Consider the following 12,484-nt stretch of genomic DNA (forward strand, 5'->3'; position numbering starts at 1 on the left):
TTCTTGTGTCTTCTTGTTATTCCCAGCATGCATCTTTCCATACTCCTTTGAGTTGTTTGTAATTTTTGAGTCATTTTTGCATTCAGGGTCCAGGTTTCGCATCCGCAAGTTAGCACTGGCAGCACACATTGGTCACAGACTTTCCTCTTGAGGCAAAAGGGTAGTATCCCTTTCAGAACCATGCTTAACCTTCCAAAGGCACTCCAGCCCACTATATCCCATTATAGAGAGAGAGAATAATAATAATAATAATCATAATAATAATAATAATAATAATAATGTTTATAGGTGTACTTGAAAAAGGTTCGTGATATATATATATATATATATATATATATATATATATATATATATATAGAGAGAGAGAGAGAGAGAGAGAGAGAGAGAGAGAGAGAGAGAGAGAGAGAGAGAGAGAGAGAGAGAGAGCCTAGGCAACAAGTTAAGAAAATATTTAGGGGTAAGATATATAAATGTTACTTCAAATTCCATATAATTTCTGAGATGCACTGTTTAGATAACTTTAACATAAAAGCTGGGACTCAACCTTGGAATGACTAACCTATTTCCTTTTTTTTTTGGATAACAGAAAAGTACTATATTAAATCAGTTTTCACCTCTTAGTTTCAGAAAGAGCAGATTTGTTCTTTCATTTCTATCCTTACAAAGCAATTGGAATGCTAACCAGTATTAACCTGCCTCAGGTGCCAATGCAGATTTTCAACAACACTGGATAGCCTTTTCTGAGGAAATGTGCTGAGACATAATTCATCACTGTGGAACATGAGTGCAGATGTTCATTCAAAATCGTACATCTGGAAACATTTCAGAATTGGCTCCTTTCTTTTTCAAAGACTGCATGTGTAACCCTGCAATAAAAGGTACTTTTCAAACCATCTATTAAAGTAGCTATCATATTGGAGAATAGGAAAGTGTGTGTAAGTGTGTGAGTGTGAAACACCAGAAGACAAAAAACCATTTATCATATTGATTGATAAAAACAGGTTCAAATAGTTGAAATGTCTGACCCTGTAGTTCTCAAGGGAGCCTAATTATGAAACAGTATGTGTAGTAAAAACAGGGTATACTTAATACATTAAGCGTCCTACATTTTATATATATATATATAAATATACCAAATGTATATTAATTAATATTAAACGAGGAAAAGTTACTCAATATATACTATATTGCATCAATTTATAGAATCAGAGATATGATACTTGTTGTTTATACAGATAAATATTTGCTCAACCTTTAAAAGAAAATCTGGCCTTTTTACAAACATATTTAAAAAATAAAAATAAAGAATCATTCCAGTATCCTCTTCTAGACTTGGATTACATGATTTATTGGTGACTACTCCTACAGTAGATTTACAATGATATAACATGTACAAACATACATTGGGTGTATTGACCCATTCCCTAGTGCCCATTGAGAAGACAACACTTTTTTTTTCCATCCCCTACTTTTCACATTACCAGCCAGTTGTCTATTAATATAGCATATGATAAGTCAAGCAAATACTTATATTTACCCTGTAATGCTAATGCACCTTAACATATCCACCATAAAGATTAATAATGGGCCTCAGATCATGTCCATCTACACAAACTTTAATCAGATATTCAAAGACATCTACAACTAACAGATACCTGCAATGAAGGTGGGGAGGGGTGGTTGGGAAGGCAGCTTTTTTCCCTGGTTTGTGATAAATTGCTTGTCAACTCCCACTGATGACTAACATTAAGCACAATTTATTAAGCCCACTGGCAAAGCCGAGTGAAATTACATGGGCGAGCCACACAGGACTGCTGTTGAAGGAGGCCGCTGGCCAATCCATCTTGTTTGTCCATTCCTTTTTTTTTTAAATCCCTCTGGTTTTACAAACTACAAATCATACCAGGGTGAAAAGTACACACACAGATTACATCAAAGTAGAAACGTTTTTAGTTTTTTTTTCTCCTGAATGGAATGGAAAATATACATCATTTTGTCATGTATGTGTGAAATAGAGCTTACCTGACACTAGCATTTGTACACGCTAATCTATTTAAAGACACTAGCATTTTAAACGCTAATCTATTTAAAGATTAAAATACATTTTGATATTCATGAAACTTTTCTAGACTATGGTAACATACATGCTCCATCACAGCTGTAAATACAAAATTAGAGCAGTCAGTCTTATAAAACTGTAAATGTGGCTTTTGGATGTTTGGATGTAAAGACAGATGGACAGACACCCCAATAACTTGTGCTATTGAATCTACTTAACTTTCATCAGAATTGGTTGAGTGGTTTTCTAGATATACAGTATATAAAACTCTAATGTTGACAGATGTATAAACAGCTCCCCATAGAGGGAATAAAACAATCTTTCTGGAACTGTTTCTTAGAACTTGTACTCATGGGCTGCTGTGGAAGGTTTAGAGTCATACTGTACCTAAACCAAGCAGTTCACAAATGTAACAATTACCCACCGGACAATTCACAAGACTACAGCAACATGGCAACCTCTTAATACAAAGGTGCTTGGCTCCAATACGGCCCCACTGTTCAAACACTCCACAATTTGTGAATGTGTCTCATTGCAATGCTGGGAAGCACATTCAAGTATTTAAGCACATACATGCAACATTCTGAAATGAAAAACGTAAGGTCTATATCCTGGTCAATCACGGATGTAATCAGACCATCACGTGATGGTACAGTGTAACCATGGCGATAAGACTTGCAGGCTCCGCTATGTTTGCCGACACATCACTTAACCACATGTAACCAGCCTATTTCTCTATTGACTCAACAGCATTGCAAGGCACAAGAAAGCAGTCACTCGCTGTCTGTGCAACCCTCTGCCTGGTGCTTCATCTGTTTACGTGCTTAATTTTCTTTTTTTTTTTTTTTTTATCTAAACAGACAGCCCATAACTGGGAGAGAAAGAAGCTACAAAGATAAGTACAAGCTAGCAGTGGGGAAATAAACAGTGCATATGCTTTAAAATACTAAATGAAGAGTACCTGAAGTACTGGGGAACAAATCTCAAGAAAAAGCCCTCAATACGAATGGTACAGAATCATGTGACGAATCTCCTATATGACCCAAACATTTTATAACACATCTGCTGATGCCTCCATCTGCCAAGCCTATAGCGACCCTACAATTTCCACATTGTTTAAAGGCAGTGAGGTCTATTCAATTGACATAAAAGTTGGAGGATCTAAATACCACTGCCCTTTAAATCACTCAGTAAGACCCTTTCTGGCATTTTACATCTCCCACTGTTCAAATAAACTGAATAGTCATCAATGGGTTAAATTTACAAACATTTACCTCATGAGTTATTTAAAGAAGGATTTCAATTTTATTAAAATGCAGGTTGATATTCATATCTCTGTAGCTGCGTAACACAATAGTATTTTGTACGACACATTGTACAATCATCATAATTATTAATAATGAAGGTAGTCAAGAGAGATGTTCTTTTTTAATGCTACCATATTTTAATAAAGGGGTACGAAGAAACTAGTACAAATGCAGGGCTTGCTGGTGATCGATTGCTTTCTAGTTTCTATGTCAACTGGAGCCTATTCCAGCGGCTGCAGACCGGCTGCATAGTTATTTCAAGGGAGGACAGGAAGGGGCTGATGATGCATTACAAAGCAAACACAGACTGACCTTTGCATGTTTTCCCATCAGGCTGCAGGGTGAATCCAACTGGACAACTGCAACGGACCCCAGTGGCTGTGTCTTTGCATGTCCGGTCACAGCCTCCATTATTAACAGCGCAGGTTTCTGTGGGCAAATATTAACGTGGTGGGAGGGGGGTGGAGTATAAAAACAGGATATTATTATACAGCTTCTTAAGGGTTAAGTGAGGGGTTTTGGAAATATTGCCCCCCACATAAAAAATAAAAAAAAAAAAAAAATCTGCAATGTTAACTGGAATTTTACTCCACTTAGCAGAAAAGCTCCTGTATTTACCAGCAACAAAATAAATAAATGAAACCCTTCATATTTAAAAATAATTCAACATTACTGAAAATCAATCCAATAATGTATAAATACATTCTAACAGTACCCTCCAACAAGTGTAAGAGGGCAGTGTGTGTGTAGATATGGCACTGCAATTCTCGTAGATAAAACTGAGGTTTGTATAGACGACTTCCACTATATCCCTGTCGTAATAGATATTCACCCCAGACACGGTAAAATAAAGCTTTGAATAATGCTACAGAAATGAGCCCTTGGAATTCCACCTCTAATTATAACCATTTTGAACTTAACTGAGACTACCCAAACTCATTCTGCTTCAAACCTGCACATGAGACACTGGTCATTCTCGGATTCATCATCTGAGGAGAGAAGCATCACTGCACTGTGCCACAGCTCTGCCCTGCTGTTAGGGGGTCATGTCGATGCCTCAATAAATACTGCAATTCGGGCATCATATTCAGCTGCAAATGGTGACTGCCCTATAAATGATTGTAACACAGCTAGGTTTACATGATGTGTCATGACCCTGACCCTAAGCAGGGGTCCAATTATTCTGTAATGCCTTGAGCTATAACGACCCCAATGAAAGATGAGACTTGTGGCTTTCCTGTCAAACAGTCATTTAAACAGAAGTGAAAGTGAAAAGAGAGTGATAGCCAAATAACTACAGAGTGTCATTTAACTATCAACTGCATTCACCGAAGTAACTGTTAACAAGAAGAAGAAGAAGAAGAAGAAGAAGAGGAAGAAGAAGGATAATGATTATAATAATACTTCAAATGCCTGACATTTCATATTAAAATTAATAAATTGACTGTAAACCGATTTATAGCTTACATTTAATGGCTACTAATTTCAACACCAGTATAGTCTTTCATACAGCAGCAGTCACTGAACAAATTGATAGTAGAATCACTGTGCTTCTCTGTACAAGTGGGAAACGTAATTAATATTGCTACACGTTTACACTTTATAACTTATTTATTTCTCAAATACTAAAAAGAAGAATCAAAACATTTGTATCACAATGATACTGTAGTAAATATAATACATAGTAAATGTAATACATAATAAGAACATTGATTTTAAGACGCAATTATCACTTGAACCCTAATTCAATTAGTGACAGCAGCCATCTCCGAATACAACTGTTTGGACATTATGAAACATGCTCAGGCTGTCATCAACAAAGGCATTATTCTGAGAAACAGATACACACATCTTGACCACTCTTCTAGTACACAGCAGAGTAGCTCTGCAAGAGCCTGCCAAGTCGTTAATGCATGTTGCTTTTTTAAATAAACACTGCAGTGCCTTGTAGGATTGAGTTGGACCTGCTCATAGAGAGTAAGGACTATCAAGACAGTTTTGAAACTGCAGCTGAGATTTTAGTGGTCTCCTGTTTCAGGTTCCCCAGGCAAGGCTTGTGTGGAAAGAGGACCCCCTATCATAGCTGCTGCACCATACCTACTCCTTACATACTGTCACAACGCTGACACAATCTCTTTCTTTCACTGTCTAGAATATTCTAGAATACATGTCAAGTAGACTATACATAAAACAAACTCAGGCTTTATTTAATATATACACTTTCTGGCCACTTTATTAGGACCTGACAAACCGATTTGATTTAGCATCGCCCCAGTGTGGGGCATTGATCTGTGGCCCAACCCAATATTAACAAAGTGACCAGACTATATATATATATATATATATATATATATATATATATATATATATATATATATATATATATATATATATATATATATATATATATATATATATACTCCAAATTCCTTGCATATAACTAAGTTATTCTAACCTTTTCTCCCTCAGCAAATCTTTGAGCACATTACTTGCTGTAAGAACTGCTGTAGTGAAATCGCTATGCTTCTCAGTACAGTTGGCAAACTTGTAAATTTTAAGGCTTTATAATTTACTTATTTCTCATATACCGCTAGAAATGAAACGTTAGGGTTTGCCATGCCCCTGGTGGAATGGGCAGTGAGCTTTTCTGGAGGGGGCAAGTTGGCCAGCTCATAGGCAGTCCTGACTGTATCTGCTGTCCATTTGGACAGTCTCTGCTTAGACAGGGCTTGACCATGGGATTCGCCCCATAGCAGACAGAGCACTCTGTAAAGCTGTGGGAGAGATGTTTCTCCGGCGTGCGCTTAGAGAAATGCGGTTCACCAGTGCCTTCTGTGCGTGCTCTGGCCCCAGGCAGGACGAATATCTGCCGTACCTCAACAGGCAGACTGGCCTTGTATGTCAGAAGCAAGAAATACAGTGTACAGTATACAGATGTACAGGTGCTGCCTCAATCTGATTATAGACTCCAACCGGGTAGGTCAAGACCTGACCAAGACTGGTTTGGTACCCGGCTAGGGGAGTAAGCACCGGTCGGTAGCGGGTGGGAACCAAGACAGTAATTAGTAGAACTAATACAGAGATTATTCTCTAAATCACATATATTGCAAAATATATAGCAGAAAAAGTATGAATATATAAATGCAAAATATATAGCAGAAAAATTAACAAGTACTTATCTGAAACAGCTCTCTTGTCAGGTCAGTTCTTGAAAGGAAAAATGGTGTTGCGGTCTGTGACTGCAGTGTTTTTATGTCCTCGGGGGCAGGCCATGACTGCATCACAGGCTCGTCGAGTAGCTTTGGTCTATCTTATTCAGGTTTCGGGTCTTTGAGAAGTAAATAGGGGCAGCAGTGTGGAGTAGTGGTTAGGGCTTTGGACTCTTGACCGGAGGGTTGTGGGTTCAATCCCAGGTGGGGACACTGCTGCTGTACCCTTGAGCAAGGTACTTTACCTAGATTACGCCAGTAAAAACCCAACTATATAAATGGGTAATTGTATGTAAAAATAATGTGATATCTTGTAACAATTGTAAGTTGTCCTGGATAAGGGCGTCTGCTAAGAAATAAATAATAATAAATACCCATACGGTAAAGGTTACACTTCGTATTTGAAAGGGAACAGAGTTATTAGTAATTGTTACTGAACGATTTGTTTGTCATTATTTTATTATGGCCAAACATGACAGAGGCTGGTGCTACATGGAGTATTGGTTGAATTCAGAGAATAAGGATGGTACAGAGGTAGGCAACCTCAGCTCTTCCAGTCAATTCCATTGCAAGTCTTTGTTCCAACCAGGTCCTTCATTATTTCACTGATCTTCAGCAAGGCCATTAAATGAAAGACAATGTGGAACAAAGACCTGGAATTGAATGCAAGCCAAGGTTGCCTGTACATCTGGTCTAATAGATGTTTTTTTATGCGTGTTTTTTGTTAAGATTCAAACTGGTGTAAATACAGGCTTTTCTAAAGGTAGGTCATTCAGCTTTTATTTTTATACCAGCACCATTAAGTTAGCAGCACAGCAACTGTGATAACTTGTTGAGTAACTCAAACACAACACAATTTACACTGAAATCTGAACCAAAGAGAAAGAACCTCTTTTTTTAACAGGTCTCACACTGTTATATATTTCTGACATTAGCAGTGACAGTAAAATCTCGTCAAAGTTCCCAGCTCATCGTGTTTTGATATTGTCTTTGTACGCTGCTGTCCATGAAGGGTTAACAGGCCCTGAAGTGCATCCATCAGTTTGACAGGATTCCACATGCCCAGTCTGTTCTCACTGAACTACAAGCAAAAGGCATCTGGATTTTGTCCACTTAAGGCTTTCTGCAAATTGAAAGGAGTTTGGAGTAGGTGGAAGGGCACAGTTGAGGTCACTGAACTCATTCCAAGCCGTGTCACTGAAATTTCCCAGTACTGGGAGTATACAAGAAATAGGGAATGGGCAAACAAGGCCAGAGAAAGGGTCCCATCATCTTCTGGTGGCTTTGCATAGCATTATTTGAAATATTGTTTGTGCTCTACATACTTCAGCACGGCAGAACACAGAACCTTTTCTAAGATTGTTGTCAATGGTACTTTAGAACTATCATTATTTAATTGTTTTACTTTCTGTTGTGATAAAGTGTACACAGGAAACAATGCTATTTTACACTTGGAAATAGTGATATGAACCCAAAAGGACAACTGAGACGGAATAATGACCTTCGCTATCCTTTCTCCCTAACTGTACAGTTCTGTACATGGATGTCTGCAAACACATGCACAGTTAGCATATACACTATAAGATCTGCCATAAAAAATTAACTTAACCCTACATATGTATTGTATATAAATCTATTTACAGACTTGATAGAACTCTTGATGTAGTAATAACACTGTTACAACATACATATTACACATTGTTGCTAAATATAACTGCCATAATTTAACATTAATTCCAGAGGTGATACAATGCCTGCTCAGTTGCGTAATACTGTGATTGTTATATAAGCAACCATTGCTTAGCACACATTACTTTCTAATAATTACAAACTCAAAAGTCAAATTACAGCAGTCCAGTTCACACTTAATCACACCCAACATGACCACTGGCTGTGCCTTACTGCTAATGACTGTACTCTAAAGGCCAGCCTGTGTAATTTTCATTCCATGGTGGAACTGCTGAAGTATACTTTAATGACTAAAACACGTCTTAAAGTGAAAAAATAAAATCAGCGAAAGTGCCTTTAAAACTTAAACTCTGAACAGCCAAAAGCACAATGGTTTGAAGACATTATTACTGTGTATGTGTGTATGTGTGCAAGTGCGTAAGAGAATAGGGCACTTCAATTTATATTAAAAAAATTAAAAAGACAATCTATCTTCAGGACAACCAATCAGTCTCATGCTGTAGGGCATCATCGACCAACTCAATCTGCTACCCGAGTAATTTTCAGTGCTTTACTGCTCAAAATGATTTATAATCGACATAAAACACCCTATTATTACAAAGCTGGGAGCTGAGTCCTGTCATACATGATGCTACCAGCTGGTCTTCCCTCTAGGCAGAACCTTGTCGGAGACACACCACCATGGCTAATTGATGTTCCGGCCATTTTCTCCCCATTTTACATTACATGTTAATGTTTCCCTTCTTTATGTATTTCCCGAATCTCTAAGATAATTAAGGTTGTCCTTGTTTTCTTTTTCATACAAAAAGAGATGGTCCCAGGATGCCTTTAGACTTCCCAACACCCATCACCTACAAAATACCAACAGCCACTTACACATTGGCAGTAAGCTATGGGGTTTGTCAGTCAAAGATTTAGTGTGAATTCCAGACCAACCCACTGACACACGTACACATACAAACTCACACAATAGTCACTAAGAAAAGTGCTCCACAAATTTACAATGTTTCTTTTGATCCCAACCCAGTAGGAATAACAAGATGTGAACTTGTGATATCTGTCAACATGAGCACTTAAGCCTTTTATATTGCATTCTAAATGAAGTACTTTAACAATAGGTTGTATGCTGACTACTTTTTAGCCTACACAAGTAAGAGCTGCTTCCTTATTTTTTGTAATTATATTGGAATAAACAGACAATAACTGATGAACCATAAATATCTTACGCCAAGATGGCATAACCCAATTTCAAAGTTATATACTTACTTATTTCTATTTCTATTAGATTGACACTAATTGTAATAATTTGGGAATCAAAAGGAGACAGAAATATGCTGTCTTTCATCAAGGGCCAAATATAAACTCCAGTTCAAACACCATCCTTGTCACTTCAGTAGAGAATTGATACTTGAGATTACAATCAGCCACAATTTAAAAAAAGAAAATGGGGTTACCTTGCTTTCTAGGACACACTATGTCACTTTATGTTTTCTTTTTTAAAGATTAAAGTTCTGCTTTAATTAATGGCATAAACATCAACATACATACACTTTTTTTGTACCACCATGTTTTTTTCATGGATCAACCACCCATGAATTATAGTATTAACACATCAAACATATTTTGACCCTTATTTCCATTACTATGGATAACTGGCAATACTAGAGATACTAATTCATAAATTGATTATTGATCACCATGGCCTTTACTTTGTGAGCCTCAATTAAACATTCATTGGTCTATTAATGGCCCTGGTGCCCAATGTATTTATTATATTACTATGGGAGTCTATGTATTTTTTACTTCTTTCTTTTTAAAAATAAAGTTTCCTCAGAACTTGGTTTGGTCGTGGGATATGGCACAACCAAACCAAGTTCAACTCACAAAAACATTCACTGCTTGGGAAGGGTAACTATTTTTGTGTACTCGGGTAATGCAGATTTTATGGTTTTACAGAAAAAAAAAAATCATGAAAAGGTGTGAAAGATATGTCTGTCACAATCTCCCATTTCTTGAACTGATGGATTAACTCTGTTTTGGGAAGTGTCCTTTGTTGCATTTTAGCACTGACTGATGAAGATTACTTAAGCAGTAATATTTGTGTTCCAAGGTTTGGAACACAGCCAGTAAAAATGAATAGACCCAGTAGATTCCTTTACTTTTTTTACTTTCTATTTTTCATGGCACACTATAACTAAAAATGTTATTTGTAATTACAACATCATTTTTGTGTCAACTAAAGTGCACAACTACAGTATATTAATTAATGTGATCTCATATGTTAAATTTACAAAGTGTATTCAACTAACATTCCTTAAATTCCCAAATTGTCTATGGAATATAATCTTGAATCATTCTTGAGGTCTTTACTAATTTAAAACATTTGGCCAGTGTCTTAGTGGAAAATTAAAATAGCTTTCTAGATAGAAACCATGGGGTCTATTTAACTGACTTAAAGGGCACTGTAAAAGTAAGAAGTACAATTTTAGAATGAACACGAAATCTGACAGGCAACCAGTGCAAGGACTCTAGAACAGGAGTGACATGATCCCTTGCACGTGACCTTGTCAGGATACGAGCTGCTGAGTTCTGAACATGTTGTAATTTGGACAGTGTGCTTATGGAGACGCCTGCAAGCAGAGTGTTACAATAATCAATCCTCAAAAAAACAAATGCATGAACCAGCTTTTCAGCTACAGAAGCAGAAAGCATAGGTCGCACCCTAGCGATGTTTCTAAACATGGAAAAATGATGTATTCTGCGCATTCTGAGATTCAAAAGTTAATCCGGGATCAAAAACAACTCCCAAATTTCTCATTTTGGATCTAAACTCAAGCATAGTATCATCAACTGACAAGTTTACAGCACTTGTGTTATGGAAATGGTGGGCAGTGCCTAGCAACATAACCTCTGTCTTGTCACAGTTAAGATTTCATTCCACATAACAAGTAAACCAGATCTATTGTCTGTGCCAAGGCTGTAAACGCTCATAGTCTTCCTATCTGTCGATGTCATGTGCAGTTGATAAAAAGATCTAAGTGCACAACAGTGCTACAAAACAGCAAATGTGAACAGCAAATGACCAGTTTAAAACAAACTGAATTTTCTCTGTCTACACGCTGCCAATTACACTATAACATAGATTGCAATGTCCAGACTAATGACTGGTGTAAATTGGCTGGTTAGCTGATAACTGACCCACATCCTGAAAGTAACAAGGTTGCATTGCAGAACAGAAAGCTGCAGCAAGCACCTAGCTTTGCTTGCTTTAAATCACAATGCAGCCAGCTATGAACCTTTGAACAAAGAACTGTCTGTGAACTTGAAGCTTCTGGACCAGGATTCAGAACAAGAACCTTAGCCAAGCCTTCCACAAAAAACGGGTTAAATCAGTAAAAACCGACGTTCAGTTTAAAAAAAAAATCCTGTAATTTTTCGGTACAATTCAGAATAAACCGGAAACGTGGAACACTACATATATCACAACACCAAGCCACTCTGAACTGGTTTATTTATGAAGACTCATTCTTCTACCGAGATATCTGTACATTTGTAATCTTTTCATATCAAGCAAGCAATGAGAGAAAGAATCCACATGGTCTGTGTACAATCATGCTTGCTCATGCCAATATGTTTTTTTAAATTAGGATACCTACTGTATAGGATAATAACACTGATAACACATTTTAAGTAGGCCACAACAGTCAAGGTAATTTTTTATTATGGTAAAAAAAAAAAAGAATTCCTGTTTTCTGTCTGTGTAATGGTGGTTTTATGATTTAGTGTTTGAAGTTATGGATAAAAACATATTTATCAGTATTTATGCTGGGCTCAAACTGTCCAATCTGCCAAATTGTTGATATAAGACCATTTCAGTCCTTTTAAGGAATTTATTTCTCCTTTAAACTATTTGCAGGTCTACAAACAAAAATGCAGAAAGAGAGAAACTATTGTGTCTGTTGGCACTAAAAGAGCACTGCAATTTGAAGGTGTCTGAGAAAACCTGCCCCAGAGCCACAGAACCAGAAGGGAGTTCACCTTCATGCAGATATGGATTCATTTAGTTGGCTTTGAGGTCTGTCAGCACTCCTCTAGATCAACAATTTGTATTTTTTGTTTGAGAGAATAAATACATGAAAAAGATAAAGAATGATTTGCAACAGAGGCGATCCACAAGCATCATAAAATACAAAGGCATACCGTTCTTGCTGCCAGACCAT

The 12,484-nt window shown here is 37.0% G+C and overlaps 1 protein-coding gene across 4 annotated transcripts in view; it reads right to left on the reverse strand.

Annotated features, from left to right (window-relative positions):
- The window catches only part of scube1 (signal peptide, CUB domain, EGF-like 1), a 109,486-nt gene that overhangs the window by 41,610 nt on the left and 55,392 nt on the right, over nucleotides 1-12,484 (reverse strand). For all 4 annotated transcript variants that reach the window (XM_034032277.3, XM_034032275.3, XM_034032279.3 and 1 more), the window contains one exon: nucleotides 3,679-3,795. In XM_034032277.3, the coding sequence (XP_033888168.1) occupies nucleotides 3,679-3,795 (117 nt within the window). The remainder of the gene's footprint in view (nucleotides 1-3,678; nucleotides 3,796-12,484) is intronic.

The sequence above is a fragment of the Acipenser ruthenus genome, chromosome 14 (assembly GCF_902713425.1).
Source record: "Acipenser ruthenus chromosome 14, fAciRut3.2 maternal haplotype, whole genome shotgun sequence".
NCBI lineage: Eukaryota > Metazoa > Chordata > Actinopteri > Acipenseriformes > Acipenseridae > Acipenser > Acipenser ruthenus.